Source organism: Melanerpes formicivorus, unplaced genomic scaffold (genome assembly GCF_026170545.1).
Source record: "Melanerpes formicivorus ecotype bairdi unplaced genomic scaffold, bMelFor1.0.p_v2 SCAF_2, whole genome shotgun sequence".
NCBI lineage: Eukaryota > Metazoa > Chordata > Aves > Piciformes > Picidae > Melanerpes > Melanerpes formicivorus.
Genome location: NW_027142354.1, coordinates 13,741,884 through 13,763,331, shown reverse-complemented (window position 1 = coordinate 13,763,331; position 21,448 = coordinate 13,741,884). Strand labels below are relative to the sequence as shown.

At 38.7% G+C, this 21,448-nt stretch overlaps 1 protein-coding gene across 4 annotated transcripts in view; it reads left to right on the top strand.

The window, feature by feature from the left end:
• ZDHHC14 (zinc finger DHHC-type palmitoyltransferase 14) overlaps positions 1 to 14,540 on the top strand; it is a 104,248-nt gene extending 89,708 nt beyond the window's left edge. For 2 of the 4 annotated variants that reach the window (XM_068151325.1, XM_068151316.1), the window contains exons 8-9: positions 3,980 to 4,082; positions 13,307 to 14,540. In XM_068151325.1, the coding sequence (XP_068007426.1) occupies positions 3,980 to 4,082; positions 13,307 to 13,660 (457 nt within the window). In that variant the 3' untranslated portion in view covers positions 13,661 to 14,540. Of the gene's footprint in view, positions 1 to 3,979; positions 4,083 to 13,261 lie in introns of all 4 variants that reach the window. The other 2 variants (XM_068151307.1, XM_068151297.1) reach the window with 1 other exon arrangement.
• Positions 14,541 to 21,448: the final 6,908 nt, after the last annotated feature.

Below are 21,448 nucleotides of genomic sequence, written 5' to 3'. Positions count from 1 at the left end.
GCCTTGTTGACTTTTGAGAGGCAAAATGCCTTAGATTTTTCAGTGCATCCTATTCTTATGTTATAAAATCAAAGCTGTCTTGACCCTTAGTGATTTTGGAGGTCCCATAAATCAGCAAATAAAACCACTTCTGTGCTGACTTCAGCTCTCAGGTGTTTTAAGGCCTTTCTATCATTATAGCTTAATAACTATAAATGCTCCAGCTAAAATTTTATATTCTGTGGTAAAGTTTGTAGTTTTACAGACACCATTGTTCAGATCACAAGACCTGTTTTGACCTGTGATTTAAAATATATGGAACTATAATTTTAAGGTACTTTTTTTTTTTACAAAGCTAATAACAATTTTGAATGAACTGAAGCATAAACAGTTGAAAAGCTTTTGAAAGTGATATGAGCTAATACACATGTAGACTTGTAGTACTTTAGTTTGTACATTAGCTTTTTATGAGTATTAGCTAGCAGAACCTAAGTGAGGTTTATAGTTTTCCAGTTGAGAGTAAAACTATATGGGAAAATTGAGCAAAATCTTTAGCTAGGTCAGATTGTTTCATTTTATTTCTGTAAGGTTTTTTTTTTATATATAATCTTATGTAGATTTTTGCCTACTTTTATTAATTTCTCCACAAAAGATTGTCTTAGATGGAAATAAGAAATTTTATGAGCACATCGCTGTGGTAAGTGTCATGGTTTACTCCCAGATGGCAACTAAGCGCCACACAGCCCTTTGGTCACTCCTGCCCACCTGCAGTGGGATGGGGAGGAGAATTGGAAATGAAGTAAAACTGGTGGGTTGTAGTTCCATAATTGAACAATAATAATGTAAAAGAAGATAACAAAGAGAAATAAAACTGAAGAAAGACAAGTGATGCACAATGCAATTGCTTGCCACCCGCTGACTGATGCTTAAGCAGCAATCTGCCCCTCATGGCCAACTCTTTCCTAGTTCATGATATCCTATGGTATGGAATGTCCCTTTGGCTAGTTTGTCTTAGCTGTCTTGGTTATCATAAAATCATAGAATGGTCTGGGTTGGAAGGGACCTCTGAAGGTCATCTGGTCCAACCCCCTCTGCAGTAAGCAGGGACATCCTCAACTAGATCAGGTTGCATAGAGCCCTGTGAAGCCTCACTTCGAGTATCTCCAGGGATGAGGCCCCAACCACATCCCTAGGCAACCTGTTCAGTGTTCCGCTACCCTCATGGTAACGAATTTGTTCCTGATACCCAGTCTAAATCTGCTCTTCTCTAGTTTGAAGTCATTACCCCTCATCCTATCATTATAGGCCTTTGTAAACAGTCTCTCTCCATCCTTCATGTAGGCCCCCTTCAGGTCCTGGAAGGCCACTATTAGATCTTCCCGGAGCCTCCTCTTTTCCAGGCTGAACAATCCCAGCTCCCTCAGCCTGTCCTCATAGCAGAGGTGCTCCAACCCCCTGATCATTTTTGTGGCCCTCCTCTGGACCCTCTCGATCAGGTCTGCGTCCCTCCTGTATTGAGGGCTCCAGACCTGGATGCAGTACCCCAGGTGAGGTCCCACCAGAGCGAAGTGAAGTGGCAGAATCGCCTCTCTGGATCTGCTGGCCGTGTATCTTTTGACATAACCCAGGATGTGTTTGGCCTTCTGGGCTGCAAGCACCCACTGTCTGCTCATGTCCAGCTTCTTCTCCATCAGCACTCCCAAGTCCTTTTCCACAGGGCTGCTTTCTATCACCTCATCCCCCCAGTATGTATTGATTGTGAGGATTGTCCCGGCCCAGGTGCAGAACCCTGCACTTGCTCTTGTTGAACCTCATGAGGTTCACTTGGGCCCACCTCTCCAGCTTGCCCAGGTCCCTCTGGATGACATCCCATCTCTCTGGTGTATTGACAGCACCACTCAGCTTGGTGCCATCTGCAAACTTGCTGATGATGCACTTGATTCCACTGTCTATATCATTGGTAAAAGTATTAAACAGCACAGGTCCCATTACAGACCCCTGAGACACATCACTTGTCTCCATCTGGACTTCAAGCCATTGAGCACTACCCTCTGGATGTGACCATCCAGCCAATTCCTTATCCACTGAACAGTCCACCTATCAAATCCGTATCTCTCCAACTTGGTGAGCAGAAAGTTGTGGGGGACCGTGTCAAAGGCCAGGAGTCCAGATAGATCACATCCATAGGTTGTCCCAGAGGCAACAAACTTGTTGAGCATCTCAGTCTTCTCCTTGTCCGTTGTTACTAGTTCCTCACTGTGGCTCCTCAGGGACACTATGCTTTCTTTAACCTTCCTTTCCTGGTTAATGTACCTGTAGAAGCCTTTCTTGGGTTTGTTTGCATCCCTTTCCAAGTTCAATTACAGCTGCACCTTCGCCTTCCTGACCTCAGGCAACGTCCCTATACTCTTCCCTCCTTCTACTTCCTGTGTAGCCCCATCTTGCCCTTTAGTTTGACCAGCAGGTCACAGCTCAGCCATTGTGGGCTCTTGCCTTCCTTGACTCATTTTTTTCATATGTGGGGTTTGAGATCTTTTGTGCTCTACAGAAAGCATCCTTAAAGATCTGCCAGCTCTGTTTTTCCTCCTTGTCCCTGAGGGCTGTTTCCCATGGGGTCCTATTTACTAACTACTGGAAAAGCTGGAAGTTTGCTTTCCTAAAATTCAGAGTCCTAACTGCTTGTCATGGCTTCATACCCCTTAGGACAGTGAACTGCACTAGCACATGATTGCTACAGCCCAGGCTGACTTTGACTTTCACATCCCTGATGACTTCACTTGCATTTGTGACCAACAGGTCCAATAACTCATGTAGGGCTGTTAATTTCTTGTCTTAAGAAGGTGACATCTAGGCATTCTAGGGGCCTCCTGGACTGCCTACAGCTATCCGTGCCACCTTTCCAACAGATGTCAGGGTGGTTAAAATCCCACAGAAGGATGAGAGCCTGTGATCTCCATGCCTCCTCAAGCTGGAGTAAGAAGGCTTCATTAATAGGTTCAGCTTGTGCAGGTGGCCTGTAGCAGACACCTACCACAGGGCTCCCTTTTTTGTCCTGTTCCCTAATACCTACCCTTAAGCTTTCAACCTGCTTGTGGCTATTCTTTAGCAACAATTCTTTGCACTCTATCATCTTCTTTACATAGAGGGCAACACCTCCACCGTTTCTGCCTCTCCTGTCATTTCTGAACAGCCTGTAGCCATCTATTGCCACACTGCAGTCATAGGATTCATCTCACCAAGTTTCTATAATTGCCACTATGTTGTAGCTTACCTGTAGCAGGGTAGCTTCCAGCTCCCCCCACTTGTTGCCCATTCTGCATGCATTGGTGTAGAGACACTTCAGCTGGGCTGCCAGCCATGTCACCTTCTTAGAGGGTTATGCTCCCTCCCAGCTTCTTGCACACTTCCTTGCTGGCAGAGCATGGAAATTGAAAAGTCCTTTACTTAGGATATTCATTACTTAGCAACAACCAAAACAGCAGTGTGTTAGCAAATTATTCTCATCCTAAATCCAAACCATAGCACTGTACTAGCTACTAGAAAGAAAATGAACTCTATCCCAGCCAACACCTGCACCATAAGAATTGTGGAGCACTATAAGCAGTGTTAAGTATCTGTCATGAAACAATTGGCAAGTAATTTGTCTGAACAAAAGTTCCTCTTTCTTCCTAAATTTTGTGATTAAGTAGCTTTGATTTGGAGGTGTGGAAAATGATAAATGAGGAACCTTCTAATTAAGTATGGATTCAAGATGCACTACTGAGTTTTGTAATTTGTTTTCACACCTGTGTTTTGTGTGGGTAGTATTACAAGGAAACAGTTTCCTTGCTGATGAGTAGAAATGAAGTCTTGTACTTCAGTTGAATAAAATTGGACAATTGAAGGTATTGGTGAAATATTAAGGTCTGTTGTGAGATAGAAAATTTTTCTTCTTATTTAGAGGAGATAGTTGTTGGTAAAATAACTCTAACACTTTTTCTTTATTCTGATTATTCCATAGCTTAATTGACAGAAGAGGATTTATACAACCAGATACACCACAATTAGCAGGACCATCAAATGGCATTACTATGTACGGGGCCACACAATCTCAGAGCAACATGGTAGGAATCATCCCATAGTGTTGTTCATCAAGATTCCTGTGAATGTTTTCCTTCTCCACTTTCATGTGAACTAATCAAGTAATAACTAACTGGATACAGCAGATACTCTGGGTGGAATGACTTGTCTGTTAGCAGTAAAGAAAAAGTACCCAAGGCTCTTATTTCACAGAGTGTAATAGTTATATTGCTCATGGATTATTAAAGAGAGGTTTTTCTACACTGATATATTGAATATACTGGCATTTTGACTTGTACTGTTGACACCTACTATGTTTTGAACTGGAATATTCAAGTATCATGGACTCTCTCTGGTTCATCATTTTCAAGCTAACTGTTATATCATATGGCACCTACTTCATACTCTGTTTCCTTCTTTGCTTGTACACTGTGGTTTTGCATAGACTAATGTGCGTTAAAAAGCAAAGATTAACAAAGAGAAGTTTCTAGGGGAGAAATATATTGAAGAAAGAGCAGGAGGACACTGAACTTCCAAGGAACAAAATGTGGCAACTGGATTGTTACAAGAAAAACTTTTAAACATCTTTCAAACTGTGCCAATATTTTTTGCATTGTTGGTTTTTTGGTTGTTTTGTTGGGGTTTTTTTTGCTGATAGCATTGGCTATCATAATGGAAAATAGGATTTCCAGTGTCAAGAAGAAGAAGAAAATAACTGGAAAGAAATCTTTTTTCCAAAGGCAAGCATCTTACATATGTGCCTGTTTCTGAATTGTTATCCACATATCTTCATATTACGTGGATTCTAAGACTTTGACAAAAGCTGTGAGTTGTGGACACTCTCTCTCTGCCAAAAAAGAGCTGGCCACAAGGCCTTCTGACATAGTTCAGCCTTTCTTTAGAACAAAAGAAGACAGACTCAGTCTTGCTAGACAGATTAGGTTTAGTTTCATAGATAAACTGGTATAAAGAATTTTCTGTAGTTCCTAATCTGTTTTTAGTTAAATTTTGAGGATTCAATAGAAGATTTGTTAGTTTTCTTAAGGAGAAAATGTATTATAGACACAGCATTAACTGTGAATGTTCTGTGGGATGCAGTTGTGCAAAATTTACAGAAAAGAATATAAGGAACTCTACAAAGAGAAAAGGGCTTTAAAAAAAAAAAAACAAAGGAGAAAGCAAACCGTAGAAATAACCTGAATTTTTTCAGGGATTACCCAAAGTTTCTGACTCTGTCAGGGGTTCTTATTCATGAGGATCATTGAACCATAATAAGTCTCTGGTATTACATTATCTTAAAGTTATAAGGATTATACTTGTGTTGTAAGGTGATGCTATCATTATCAGCAGATATTTATGAGAAAAAACTTACACCAGTTTGAGGGAAAATTGACTAAATCAGTTTTTAGAAATGGAGAGATCTGTTATGGTATTACTTTACATCAAACAGGTAGCTGTTACAATTTTAGAATGTGATACCTGTAATTACACAAATTATTCGAGGATTTGAACTTATATCCTAGAACATCACAATACTGAAGCTGGGTAAGGCATGGGTTATTTTAACAGTTATCAGAGCCACCTGCAAATGTGCAACTTTCATTTCTGAAGATAATCTCTCAGAAAAAGCTTGGTAAAGGTAATATCTCTTTAAGACTGTGATGCCATTTTTCTCAGGGTGTTCCTGGTCTATATCCAAGACCAATTGGCTTATAGTGGCAGCTGGCTATCACAATTACAATTTCTCCTCTGAGTTTCGTTGCAAACTGTTAAAGACCTTCTTAGTTTCCCAGTCTATTTTCTCTGCCCTATTTAAAATCTTGCATTCTTTTCTGAGTTTCTGAAGCATAAGAAATTATAAATTAATTTCCTGCTGGCAGCAATGCAGCAGGACATAACTTTGACTTGTTCTTGTTTCATATTTCCCTTTGTATGTGTTCTAAGGTCAATGTTTTTGCTCTTCTCAATAGACTCCATGCCGACTTTCAGGTTCCCATCTTTCCTCCCTCATAAGGCAGCAAACAACCAAACTGATTTCCCTTTTTCACAGTTAAGATCTCACTCTCATCCACATAACTGATTATTTTTTTCCTAACAAAATTAATTCGCCTTACTGCTAGCTTTGTTGTTTTCAGCCATTCTGTTCAGTTATCAGATTTCCTGTTCCGATTTAAATTTAGACAGAAATAGTCAAGTCATTCTTCATCATTCTATTTAAACTTTTTTTCCCATGAAGTGACCCCTAGTACTTTTCCAGGCTTTACAGTATCTGTTTCTTTCGGCTTTCTTCCCTGCACATAATCTTAGATTCTTCTGAAGAAGTTTGGGAACAAGAGCACTGGGAACATGAGCCTTTTCCCCTAAAAAGGACTGCAGAAGGTTCTTGAGTGAAAGACAGTGAGTGGAGTACACTTCATGGCAGAAGTAAAACAAGTTATGCAGTATCTGCTTGTTTAGCTTTTGGTTGATGGTTTCATTTTTTCATTTTTTTTCAGAAAAGGAATCTGCAAAATTTTCTAGAATCCCTTGTGCTGCAAGTTCAGATTCAAACATCAGCATTTCCTTTGGTGACTGATGGTTTCAATAATAGACTAGCTCAAACTCAAGACTCCAGTGGAGTCAAAACACTAGAGGGGAAGTTTTTGTCAAAGAAATGGTTTCCTTTTTACTTCATGGCCTCACTGACAAAGGTTAGGCAAAACATGGAATACAATTCAGTCTTCCCTTCTGGAAGGTTGCATACCTCTTGGCATAAAAGGCAGAGGCATAAAATGAAAACCACTTTCTTGGAGCTGAGGCAGGTAGGCCGCAAAGAACTGGCAAGTTTGAAGAGAAATTATCTAGTACTGTGGCTTGTACTATTGTTGTTTCAGATAAGGACAGGCAAACTGAAAGTCCATCACTTAAGAGCATGTGTAGATGACAGTCCATAAATACTTCTTAAATAGCAAAGGTTTAGCCAAACAATGTAGATAATTGCACTGTTTTAGAAATTCTTATGTTTTTGAATACAGGAAATAACTTATTAGAAATATGAAGTGTGATACAGTACAGTTTCAGATTGTGTCTCCTTGTATCTTATTCCAGAATGCAATACATCATCTTTACATTAAACCTTAATGTCTAGATGTTACATTACTTAATCCATATAGTGTGCAAAAATGTCTCTCCTGCCCATTGATATTAAAGATTTTAATAAGCATCTTGTCTCACACTTGTCTTCTCTTATTCCTTCCCTTCTGTCTTTCCTTTTTACTTCCCTCAAATCTTTTTCTCAGTGACTTGTGTCTGTAAGTAGAATTCTTGCCTTGCCCAGCTAGCCTCTAGTAGTTCTTTACATCTCTTTGGGTTATTTGGTATTGCATTCTTCTTTCATTTTTTTTAATACCTCTTTTAGCATAGCATCATTTTTGCATTTAAACTCAAAATAAGTATCAGGCTAAAAACAGGGAACTTCTTTTCAGTGCAATACGTTCTTACTCAGGATACCATTTGTGGGGCACTATTTTTGTATGCAACAGTTTTTCTGGTAATTTTGCCTTTGAGGCTTTGAATATTTCATATAGGAGCAACTGTGCTTGTACTTGTGACTTCAGTTTGTCACAGTCAAACTCAGAAAGTCATAGACCCGTGATTTGTTGTTTTTCTAGATCTTTATAAAAGAGCATTTTCTCCTTAATATCTCCCTTATTTTACTAAGAGCTGAAGTTGTATTCACTTTTTTGAAAGCTGGAAGCACACTACTTTGTTTGTTTGTTGTGTCTGGTGCATTCCCAGTGGTTTTAATTTCTTTTCCAATGTAATTTTAAATCAGTCTGGTAAATTCTTTAGCCAACTTCTTAGTATCCTTATCCACATGATAAGCATGCTCACTTGGAGCTCATGATCTCTAGATGTGGTATTTCCAAAGTATTTTCCTACTGCATTTTAATGCTGATTACCTTTACAAGCTCTTCATTGCTTTGATTCTTTTCTCATTCTGAAGAATTATTTTTCACATGAAAAGCAGTATGCTCCCATTATGATACAATTTTCTCTGTATTTAATTCTTAACTTCTCTTTCATTTTAAAGTTTATTTTCTTTGTATTCTGAAAAACATTCTTATTTTTCCATAAACTCATCAGCTACCACTTCCTGGATCTTCACTTCAGTACACAGCTTTCTCTTAAAAGCCTGAGTTGATACTTGGAGTATGCTGCAGAGTATTTTATTCTTCAGTAATGCACTGTGAAGAAACACAAAATCTATCTCGTTCCGTGCACTTTTTTTTAGGGGAACTGGTTTAGCTTACTTTTGCTATGATGTCTCTAGAAACTCTCTAGTGCCTCATAAAGGGATAGATTTTACTTTTATCTGCCTGTGTGTCAGGACAGGTTTATTTCTTTGTTCTTAAGAGATTTACTTGTACACCTGCTTTCTTAGACATCTCTTTTTCCACGCTTAAGTAGTTCCTTTGTGCCAAATTCTTTTATTTCCAGTTTTCCCTTTCCTTTCATGGATGGAAAGTCTTTAGTTAAAGTGATTGTTTCCATACTTACACATACCATTGAAAATTGTAGGAACCATCAGAGTGCACGTGCAACATTCATTGCCATGCAGGAAAGTCTTCTCCTAAATGTTCACATCAGTATTTCTAACACTTTTTTTGAAATAGGAATCTAACTGATCCAGAGAACATTGACCATTCTAGAATATGTTTTCCCTTTACTTTTCATATTCCTGTTATTAGGAGTAAGTATTTCTATCATAACAGTAAAAGGATGAGCAGGGATAAGAGCTCCACTGTGCTGTGGAGTGTTTGCCTGTATATTCAATTCATATTACACAAGTATAATTTATCATTGCATAAAACAGAACTTAGAGCTTTTATCAACATTACTACAGCCAAGTTTGATAGAGATTTTTCATTAACACAGTTTACTTTGCAGAACAAATTAAAGGCACATGCAATAAATCAACTTCAGCATTTTTCTTTGAGTTGAGGTATATTTTAGAAGCAATTGTTTTGATTGTGTGTATTTAGTGCATTTTTGATCACGTTGCAGAGAAGTATCAGAGCACATGAACTAGATCTCTTTCAGATGTGCTCCCATAAGGTGTCCAACATGCTCTAATCATGGGCATTTAGTCCATAAGAACAAACAGTAGCTAGTCTGAAGTAAAATGCCTTTGACTTCAGAAGTGTTTCTTTCATAGACCTACTCCTATTGCACTGTGCTACTTCTAGTGGAGCCGTTGATTTGGTGGGTTTTGTGACACCGGTGTTTAACAGCACCTGCAATACAATGATTTTGAGTGTGAAATCCTACAGCCATTGGTAATAGAGCTCCATCTCTCTACTCTGCCCATCTATTGCATCCATTTAGTATGGCATTTCAGCATCCTTTCTGTCACTTCATAGCACTGTTATTCAGTGCTGTCAGTCTCTGAACTTTTTGTTGTTTGTATTTTATTTGGAGATGCTGAGATAATTCAATCAGTTCTTCTCCATCTTCTGTGAACTGTAACAATTCTTGAATATTATGAGTGTTTAGAAAGTTTTTAACAGCATTAATTTAAAATTCAAAGTAAATAATCTCTGCCTTTGGCACTAGAAATGTGAAAAATATATTGCCATGTACACCCATGTTACCATGTCTGTTTTGTGTAGCTTAGGAGGAAAAGAAAAGAAAAAAACCACACCAAAATCCCCAGGTTTCCTTAAAAAAAAACACCTAAAAAACAAAACAAAACCAACAAACAGAACAGGTATTGTTGCTTTAGGTTTTGGGGGTTTATTTATTATTTGTCAAATAAACACAGAATTTTAGCTTTTGTCTAATTTGCTTTAATCTGTGCCTTTTGATGTGAAAATAAATACAGAGAGTGCTAAAAATTTCTGTGCACATGTAATTGAACTTCTGTACTTGTAGAACTGACTAAACTTGTCTTACCTTCAGAATATGCTGTTCCTCTAAAACAGTGGAAATTGTAAGTGGAAAATAAAATCAGAAGGTCTGAATTAACGTACTGGTGGAATAATTTCTCTAGTAGATTTTTGGCTGTTTAGATTTTAGTGCTTGGCTTCCTTTTCATTATATTCATAGGCTTTTTTATTTCATTTGAAATGCTGGCATTGAATAATTCATGTGATTAATAGCTGTTAAGACTTTTGGCCCTAAATTCATTTAGTTAAGAATAAAATAAGGAACAACCACCATGCCAGCCCCATAACCTGAAAGGTCGTTGTAGCCAGGAAGGGGTTTGTCTCTTCTCCCAGGCAACCAGCACTAGACCAAGGGGGGACAGTCTCAAGCTGCACCAGGGGAAGTTTAGGCTCGAGGTGAGGAGAAAGTTCTTCACTGAGAGAGCCATTCGTCATTGGAATGGGCTGCTCAGGGAGGTGGTGGAGTCACCATCCCTGGAAGTGTTCAAGAGGGGATTGGATGTGGCACTTGGTGCCATGGTCTAGTCATGAGGTCAGTGGTGACAGGTTGGACTTGATGATCTTTGAGGTCTCTTCCAACCTTGGTGATACTGTGATAAGCAAATCCAATTTCCTTGCTTGGTTTTTGTGTTGGCTGTTTAAACTCCAGAGGAGTCTACCTGTGTAGTACAGTATGTGTTGTTTTTATTAGATGGTTTTGGTGAGTTTTGTTGAACACATCTACATTTCTAGTATATACCCCACTGTAGTCACTTCTGAAAGCTATTTATAGCCCCATTTTTCCTAAGATACTTCATGTTGGTCACTGTAAAGTAAAAAAAAAAAATCAAACAAAAAAAAACAACAAACAGAAATGTATCTGAAGAAGAAGAGGTTCTTCAGGGAAGTGACAAGTTCATGGAAAATCAAGAACATGTAGCACCTGAGAAAATTTTGTAACAGCTTTATGAGGCTACTTTGTCTTTTCAGTATTGATTCCACTGAAATGCAGTTCAATAAGAAGAAAATGAATTAAGAGTATACAGTGAGTTCAAGTAAATTACCTCTGGCTAATTTAAAACTGGGTACTTGAGTTGCCTGGTATGCAATGATTTCCTTTTGTAGACCAGTGCTGAAGCTTCACTGAAGCAGTAAGTCAGCTGCTAACATCATTTATTTTTACTGTATCCCAGTGGTTATAGGCGTTCCTTTGTTATTTAACATGCTACTGCTTTTCAGAGAAAATTGATTTTGTTGGTCCTTTTGAAGTTGAAAATTTAGTTAACAGATTAAGGCCCGCAGTATATTAATCAAGAATGAGCTGTTCACACTGAAATGCTCATTGAAACCTTGACACTTTAAAAGATGCTGACAGTGTCCTTGTTAGTAAGGTACTTACGCAAGGTTTTGGCTTTAAGCCTGTGAGTAATCCCTCTGAAATTATATGGGACTATTTTAGTTGTTTGTCTGGAGCTATTTTCCCTCATTTTGTGAAGAGAAAATTGCTTGCAACATAGATAAATTGCATTTATGTAACAGAAAGTCAGTGCATTTCTCTTTCTGAAAGCATAAATATTGGAAAATAATGTAACTGAATAAGAATTGGACTTCTGCCTGTCAAAAAGTACCTGGTCTGGGGGTCTTAAACCACTTAGATATATTTAAAGTGTTACCTGGGTACTATGAGCAGTCTGATTGCAGGCGTTCTGAAGATAATCTGTCTGCATCTGTTGTTAAGCTATTCAGTGGTGGAATTGGAGGACCTGAAAATACCAGAGGAGGCATTCATAGTGACACACAGTGATGCATAGTGACGCATAGTGAAGCAAAAGGCTTCCCATGTGTTTGCATGAAGTGTATCATAGTGGCTTTTTACGTGATGGGCATTTTAGGGAATTGCTGTAATGTTAGCAGTAATGGCTATGATCAGGAACATCTTGAACAGATGTTGGATTTGTAATGTCTCTGAGTAGTTTATAGATCAAAAATGTCAGTTGTAAAGCAGAACATACAGCTTTAACAGCATCCTTGAAATAACAACAGGGAATAGGCATGTCATACTTTGGGGTATATTTTTTTACTTTTCTTGCTTACTTCCAAATTTTCTTTGCTGCAGTGGATTTATAGTTGTATTCATTGACTGTAGTGTTTCCCTTGCACAGCCAAACAGTAGCATGGCAGATGAAGCTCACAGGATTTTGAAAATCTGCAAATACTATAACTGATGAGGCTATGAATAAATGTGTACTGGCATCAGTTTGTGTTAAAGAAACTTAATTTGGCGGTAGGTGTACTACCCACTTATCTAGCTGGACATGATTGAAACACCTGCCTGCCTGCCTTGTCATCTCAAGGAATGAATGATAATTTTGTATAAACAATTCCTAGGTATGATGTGGAACCAGAAGCGTTCCTGCTCATACTGAGCTTAATTGGATTTATGTAATGCTGAATTTGGCTTGTTATTGTGAAAGTACTTGCCAGAAAACTTGTACCTTGATTCTTTATGTTGTCAAAATTAATCAAAAATCAGCCTAAAAATTGTGAAAGCTGATATCAGATTAATGCATCTGCAATGCTGCTTAATTTCTAGACATCTTCTAGAGTATTTGAGTATAGTGTAATATATTTTCCAGAAAGTCTCTAAAATATATTCATTTGGGGTGAGGGGGGGAAAGTTTTGCTCATAGAGGCTGTATTGCCAGTTATATCTTTGTAAAGCCACCTGCATCAAAGGAATTCTTGGACTGGAAAACTTCTGTAGCACCTTAATTCCCACATGTGAAGGCCAACTAAACACTTGCCTCGTGTTTTGGAACTTGGAAAGATGCCTGGATTATGCCTTTGGGCCTGTCTCTGAATTGCTAGCTTCTCTAGGATAAAATGAGTAGTGTGGAAGTGGTTCCCCTCACCTGGCATGGGGGAGGTTTCAAGGTGCCCAATGTAGTTATACAGGGACTGTGCAGCTAGGCATTCCAAACAGCTTTAAACAAGAATAAGCGGAGCATTTGAATTACAGCACTCACAAAATACTCTTAAGTGAACACTGTAAATGTTTATCATCATTTGCTTTGATAGTAATCCAAAGCATTGGCTCAGTTTTGCATGCTGTTTTTCTTTTTTTCTTTTATTATTTTTGAATCCTGGGCAGCATGCAATGGGATTTTTGGGTGGCTAACCGTGGAATGATACTAATGACTTTCTTTCTTTCTCTTCACATCCCATTCTTTTCCATACCTTTTTGTCCATTTCCCTTTTTTTTTCCTCTTCTCTGTTTTGTTCACCTTATATGATTTTGACATCCTTCCATTCTACAGTGTGACCAAGATCAGTGCATTCAGAGCACTAAATTCGTTTTGCAGGCTGCTGCCACCCCCCTACTACAGAGTGAGCCAAGCATAACTAGTGAAGAGCTACCTTTACCAGGAAAGACTATCAGTGGGCCTTGTGCAACTCTAACTCTAGGGCAACCAACACCACCATCTTCTATGCCAAATCTCACATCAGATACAGGTTTGACAGACATGATACCATTAAAAGAGGAACATGAAGGTCATCAGTTTCTCACTCCTGAAGAAGCTCCATCACCACCTGGGATGCTGCCAAGTGGAAGTCCTATTACACACAGCCATACAATGCATGTCCTGAGTCTAGCCAGCCAGGACTCATTGCATGAAGACTCAGTACGTGGCCTCGTGAAGCTTAGCTCAGTTTGAACAGCTTTTTTGAACCTTTGCACCATTTCTTGGTGTCTATACAAATCTCTGCTTAACAGGAATGACACTGCAGTGCCACTATAAGACTTTGTAACATGCCTATAATGGAAACTTATCGTGTAATGGAGTCTACTAAAAAGACAAGCTATTTTTCCAATGGAGCTGTGGCTTTTTGGGGTTTTTTTTGTTTGCCTTTTTTTTTTTGGCCAGGTTCATTAATGGTTATTCTTTGATGGTGACTGCATTTTATTTTTAACCAAAACCGGAAACTGTCAATAATCTTGTTTCCTGAAGCTTGGGTACAGCAAGTTGGAAGTCAGCCTGTAACAAACACCATGTACAGTACAAAAGAGAGGGATTCTTGGATGTAAGTGTCATGCTCTGTGTTCTATGCTCTTGTAATACACACTTGTTAAGGCTTACCACACTTGTGGCCAGGATGATCTGCACTTACATGTTATGCTACTAATATTTGAGATAAGAAATTACCATTCCATTTGTTAATACAAAGAAAAAAAAAAAAGACTGCAGATATGGATTTGCATGCCACGCTACAGTATGTGTTACAGTGGTGTTGGTATTAAGAGAAAGTGCTGCTCTTTTATTTGTGACTTTCAAAGTGCTGTTTCATTTAAAGGCAGTGCAACAAAACCAACGGACTATATTATTTTTTCAATTTATTAAAGTTTATTTTAAATTAATCAGTGGTGCCTAGAAGATGGAGAATTACTGATTGGATCCTGTTGCATATCATTTAACCTTCTGTTTAATTGTTTAGAGTGAGGTATTGTGTTGTGCCATACCATGAGATTCTTCCACTCCCTAATGTGATACAATTACCTGTGGACCTCCAATAAAATGACATCCTCTATTTCTTGGACATGTGTACAGTTATCCTTGCACAGTTTTCCTGGGGAAAGGGGGGAAGTCGTGACTTGTTGACACAGTTTATAATGATTTGACTAGAATATATTTACGTAATGAAGCCAGAGCTATGAAGCTGGTTTCAAGTGGGATTTCTTCAGCATCTTCTACGGTTTTGTTTGAGATGTTCCCATAAGAAGTCTTTATTTGGGAGCAGCAGAGTGAGCCTCTGCTTGGCCTGTTAATTCTTTGTTCCTTATCATATGGCTAAATGTTGAAGGGCTTAGGATTCAATACAAAGACAGCTTAATGAAGTAATCTTAAATACTTAACAATGTACTGTAGCTGCCCGTAGCCATCGTCCTTCATTTGTATTTGTCCTTCAGGGTTTTAAATGGAAACCTTGGTTTCACAGAATCATTTGGTGGGTTTGTTTTGAGTTTGGGTTTTTTTTGAGGAAAGGACAATGAAAAGGTCAAAAATACTTCTATAATTGTTTTACATGACGGCTGAAGAGAACCTTAGTTAAGCTGAGAACGTTTATTAGCCTTTATACTGTATTTACCATTGTTTTCAGAATGTAGAACCTGAATTCTTCATTTCTCAGGATGAATTAAGTGCAGAATGTGCTTTATCTGATGTTGCTGTGTCATGGAAGCATTCACCAGTTAAGAAATGTGACAGTTTCTGTATTGTTCACCATGGTCATTCACTGGCACAAAATTAAAAATCTTTGGGTTTACTTTCTTTGTTGAAATTGAGGACAGTCAGCCTGCAAGAAATCACTTATGCTATTGAAGCATCAGACAAGATCTGAGAAAACCCCTACTCCTGTGAGATTTCATACACAGTCTGTTTCTATAATTGATGATGCTAGCTTTGACCTAATTCAGTGTGCAGAATGTAGCAATGCTTTCTATCTCTAAGTGCTGTGACAGGTCTGCCAAGGAACCTCTGGCAGACAAGTCTGTCCCAGCTATCGAATCCACCTTCCCAGCATTTTCCTGAATTTGAGATAGTCTCAAGTTCTTTCCACCAGCCAAACTGTAATGACTGACACGTTTCAGTTGGGTGGTTTTCTGATAAGGCCCAAGTATTGGTGCTTATTTCTATGTCTTCCCTTGAAGAGTCAGTGATTCTTATCTTCCTGATTTCACCTTTCCCTGATATGGCTGCTCATGTATGAAGCAATGAATGTCACTAAAGTAGGTGACAGATTGAGGGCTGGAGATACTGGTCTCATAGGCCTGGATAACGAGTGCCAGCTCTTGTTTGTAAAGCAGTACTTGACTGAATCATTATCATGTAGGTGCCTGTGGGTAGTTAGCTATGGATGTATTACTCACTGCATAGAAGGACAAGTCAAATACTTTTAATGTGGTATCAAAACTTTGCACTTGTAGGAGTAATGATCACTATTTTAGGGAAATTGTTCTTTTTAAGTCTCCCTGAAATACCCAAAGGATTTTGTACTTCCAAGAATAACAATTTTGTGACAACATTTGTATATCATTGTCACCAAGGAGTTGTGCAGGAATCTGTGCCTCAGCTTTATGCACACAGTAAAATTGGTGGCAGTTTTACCACAAAATGGAAGGGAGGACAGGATTGGAGTCTTTACACTGTTTGGTTTTTTTTCTGCTTATGCTTTTCACCATCATTTTTTGAACCTTCTGATTTGTTTTCAAGCGAGGTGCAAGAATTACCTAACAAATTGGGAACAGATGTGCTGCTTCAAACATGTGCTAGTTATGGACATGTGCAGGTTACTTACTTTTATATTTTTAAGATAACAACCTTGGTTTTTAACATGCTGCCTGTGTTTTTAAATTTAGCACTTGAGAATAAATTAAATACTTTGGATTCGTCTACCTGTATATTTATAGCACCCTTATGTTAACTGTGTTTTCCTTTTCATCTCCGTCCTTTTGTGGTTTTTTGACTGGTAACTTCCCTGACCTCCTTGACACGGCTGCCTCGCGAGGACATCTGCTGGAGGATTTCCGAACTGAGTCTGTTAGCCCCTACCGCGGGGCAATTGCAGTCTTTGATTGGCAGCAGGCAGTGACTTAGCAGCCGGCTGATCCGAGAGGTGCCGCTTACAGGGTTTTTGGTGTGTTCCCCTCACCTCCATCACAGTTATCTTCCATCGTGGGCGTTCCCTTCGCTGGAACTTGTACATATGTCTGGAAGGAATCAGCAAAGTAACTATCGCCTGCTCCACGGACTTGGGGTTTTTTCCCTTTTATTTTACTTTGCTTGGCCTGTGATTACAGAGTATGCACACTAGGGATCCAAAATTATACCTCACAGGGTTTTGTCTGTGTATTTTTCCTCTGACAATTAGTATTTTAATAGTAAATCGCTCTGTGTTCATCTGTTTTATAAATGTAGGATCCAAGTGAGAGTTGATATTTTCAGGAAAGCAATGTGATTTTCTTTAAAATCTTTGAATATGGAAAAAAAATTGTTACTTTTTGCTGATTTGTTTGGGGTTTTTTGCCAATAACATTTTTCTCTTCTAGGTGTCAATATAGTCGTCTGTTGTTGTGATTCAGGCCCAGCTGCAGCTAGGCCCTATTCCACAGCTCACACAACTGCCCCCCACACTCCCTCCCCCAGGTAGGATGAGAAGAAGGAATTGGTTGTAAAACCCCACGGGTCAAGATAAGGAGGGTTTAATAGAACAATACAAAGAATGAATGAACAACTGGTATTACAACAGTAGTAAAGAAGTAAAATGTAAAAGGAACAATCTAAAACATCAACAGCATCCAACTCCCCTGCTAAAGCAGGTTCATCTAGATCACGTTGCACAGTAATATGTCCAAGTGGATTTTTAAAGTCTTCAGAAAAGGAGACTCCACAACCTCTCTGGGCAGTCTGTCCCAGTGTTCTAGCACCCTCGAAGTAAGAAAGTTTTTCCTCAAGTGAAACCTCCTGTGCTCTAATTTGTACCCTTTGCCCCTTGTCATATCACTAAAAAGTGCCCAGCCCTGTCCTTCAGCCTTCAAATATTTGTATGCATTGATAAGATCCCCTCTCAGTCTTATCTAGATTAAAGATTCCCCAGGTCTCCCAGCCTCTCCTCGTAAGGGAGGTGCCCCAGTGCCCTGATCACCCTTGTGGCCCTCTGTTGGACTCTCGACAGTAGTTCCCTGTCCCTCTTCGACTAGGAAGCCCAGAACTAGACACAGTACTCCAGGTGGTGCCTCCCCCAAGCAGAGTAGAAGAAAACCTGCTTTTAAATACTCTTTATTGTGAGTTCTCAAAAACACTTCTAATTTAAGAGGGCATTTATAGTCATATCAGTTAAAGAATACTGGAATAAATGTAAACGTATTACTGGAGTGTTTTATTGCAATGCATCATTTATCATATTTTCATCTGTTAACTGACTATAAAGGCAGATCTGCATAAAGTGGTTAATACATTCATTAAAAATAACCTTACAGATGGAAGATAGCCAGTTTGCAGCTGATCCTAGCGAATGATTCTGGAAGCATCCAACAGATCTCATAAACCCAAAGACCTATGGGTTAGCAGCATGTGTTACAAGGGAGATGACCAACTTGTGATAATGCAGATTTTGTTTTTGTCTACAGTGACTATAATAGTTCACAGTAAGTACATCATTGCCTAACGTTTAAAGTACTAAACAAAGGAACATTTGTGCAGAACTAACAAAACTGAGTTTCTGTATGTCTTTTAACTCCCAAATTCAGTACATCTGGATGAACAACTCAACAATGTTATAGAATCATAGAGCATTAGGGGTTGGAAGGGGTTGGACCTCCAGAGATCATCAAGGGATCCAATCCTTACTTTAGTTCTCTTCTGCTTTGAATTATATACAGGAACTATTATAATATATTTGTTGATTTATTTTTTTTTCTTCTCCTTCTCACCAGCAGTGGTACACTGAAGATGAACATGTGTGTTTGGCTGCAGGCCAGCCTGACTCTGTTTTAAAAATTATCTGCTGCTTGAGTGATTTTGTTTTAAGGACTGAAGTTCTTAGACTCCAAATATGCACGGAATGTGTTTCCAACAGTTGTATATAGATTTAGTTCATTTAAAGTGGAACTGTCCTAGTTTTCAGTATCCATCTGGGGCAGGGCTTCCTGGTTTGGGTTGCCTGGTTGGTTACCTGCCTGCCACAACATTCCAATCTGACATCCAACTAAGAGCGCTGCCTGGACTTCCAAAAGACTGTTGGGACTAAGTTTGCTATTTAAACCTGCACAAATCTATATTAATGCCAAGTTGGTGCAGCAATTCAGTTCCATCTCCAGAATGCAACTATCTTTTAACATTCCAGTATGGAATTTGAAAGTTTACCACAAACAGGGCAGGGTCAGGAGAATAACTTTTTAACATTATGAAGAAATGGGAGCTTGTTTCTAAAGTAGGTCACAGGGGACAAGAATAAGTAGATGAAAGGGAGAAGACTGAGTGAAAGCAGAACAGAAAGGATTAGCAGGTGACATGGAGGAAAGGAATTACCTGTAAGCTGCAGGAGAAGGAAGAGCTATAAGCTAAATAGCTGTGTATGTGTGTGTGTGCGTATAGATGAGGACAGCTGTTAATCAGACAAAATAAAAAAGAAAACACCTAGTTGCTCACAGATATTCATAATTTTTGTGAGATATTTCTTTACAAAGCATTCTGGAAAAAGAAAAAAAGAGAGAGCCGGACTTGAGATAAAGCAGCTGTAGGAAGATGATGAGAAAAATATGAGGCATTGATCTGCTCTCAAGCTCCTCTTCCCTAGTACCTTTTCCTACTTCTATTTTTAGAATACATTTGTAGATATAAAACCAGGTGAAAACTTGGTTCTTTTGAAGTTGATGGGACATTTAAGACATTGACTCTGCTAAAAATTGCTTCAGCATTTTGCATTTCCATACTGGTAATTGTTCTAGCATTCTATATTTCCATACCAGAAATGCCTTAGCACTGGGAAGATGAATGGTGTAGTATAGGTCTGTGTTTCTCAGTGATGCCTTCATTGAATTTCCTCACCTTTAAGCAGAACTGTTTTCCTAAGCAATAGTCTTGCCAGGTGGACACAAAATCTGGAATTCAGTCCGTTTCTGTGACTAGTTTGTGAACAGGAATTAAGTCTGCAGGCTAGATTGGCTTTGTGGTTTACAATGCAAAAACATCTGTCCCACAGTGATATGTTTACTTTGCAATATATACTAAGTAAGTTCCACTGGCAAAAAAACATTAATGCCAGTGTTACCTTGATATGTTTTATGCCTTTCCCAACTTCAGCTACATTGCCTCTTCTGAAAACTTGGAAAAACAAAACTAAGCTTAACCCTACTAAAATTTAAATCTCCCCAGAGATTATTTCCAGAACATTCTGATGAAATGCATGGAACTGAATTTCTTCTGGCCTTGGTTCTTTATGTATCCACATTAGCATTTTAATACACTTTTACAATTAATTTTCCTGTTATCTCTGCTTAACGCTTCAGCTCATACTATGGAGCAGTCTTGTTATATGAACCATGTGTCTTTTAAATAAAAAATAAACCAGAAGGTAGTTTCCAACAGTATATCTAATGCAATCCAGATGCTAATAGGACTAGAAGAGCTAGTCCAGAGTTTCTAGCCTTGAAACACATAGAGTGTGGTGATCAGGTCATCAGCACCAATTGTCTTGCTACAGAAATTTGTGCTTGTGAAAGTAGATATAACCACAGATAGATTTCCCAACAACCTTGTATTGTTCCTCTGGTTCATAATGCTGAAGTGATACTCATCTTTTGGGTTTTTTGTTGTGTTTTTTTTTAAGTATCAAAATACCTAGTAATCTCTCAAAATTCACTCTTTTTAGTTTATAGGATATGTTTCTTTAAAATATGAAAAACAATTCTTACATGAGCGTGTCATTAACAATGTTCCTAGAAAATCCTCCTGGAGTTTTGTGAAATGTCAGACTAATGTGGAATTCAGAGATGTGCTTCACATAGCTTCATAAGTTACCAACTCTGACAATCTTTTGTCTAGAACTCTTTGGGGCTGATTTCTTGTGCATACCTCTTGCATTAGTTCATGAGTCTGAATATGAATTATAAAAAGATGGTTTCTGGGGATAAGCCTTTGGTTTAATTTTTGCAAATATAAGAGGACACAGTCTCAGGCTGCACCAGGGGAGGTTCAGGCTGGAGGTCAGGAGGAAGTTTTACACAGAGAGAGTGATTGCCCATTGGAATGGGCTGCCCCGGGAGGTGGTGGAGTCGCCATCATTGGAGGTGTTCAGGAGGAGACTTAACAGGGTGCTTGGTTGCATGGGTTAGTTGGTTGGGTGGTGTTGGATGATAGGTTGGACGCGATGATCTTGAGGGTCTTTTCCAACCTGGTCTATTCTATTCTATTCTAGGTATTGTTTTAAGTATTTGTTTCTGAATTATGGCAAGTTTTGCTCCTGTCCACTCAGTTGACAATTGCTCTGATCATACATTCTTGACATAACAATTAGTGATTCTAATGCCTGAGGAAATGGATTCATATTTTGGACTGATGACTGCATTCCTTTGTTTTCATTGGCTGTAATGACAATAGCATCCTACAGAATTACACTAACATATTTCAAAGATAATTAAGAAGCACAGCACTGATTAGAACACACACGTAAAATAGGCAAGGAAAGATGATCAGATTATGTTAGAGAAAACAGAAACACAGTATAGTGTGTTGGATTTTATCTAGACTCATGAGCACTGTCACATTCATGTGAACTGGTACTTGTCTGTGGCCACTAGTGTTAGTGAAAATGCGGAGCAATGTAAGTTTAAAGAGGTAACCTCAAAGTCCTTAGTGCCTTTCCACTGAGATACACAGCAACAAGTTGTTAGCAGGATCAGTAGAGCAGCAAATGCATTTCATATATGTTACAAGGAAAAGAAGCAT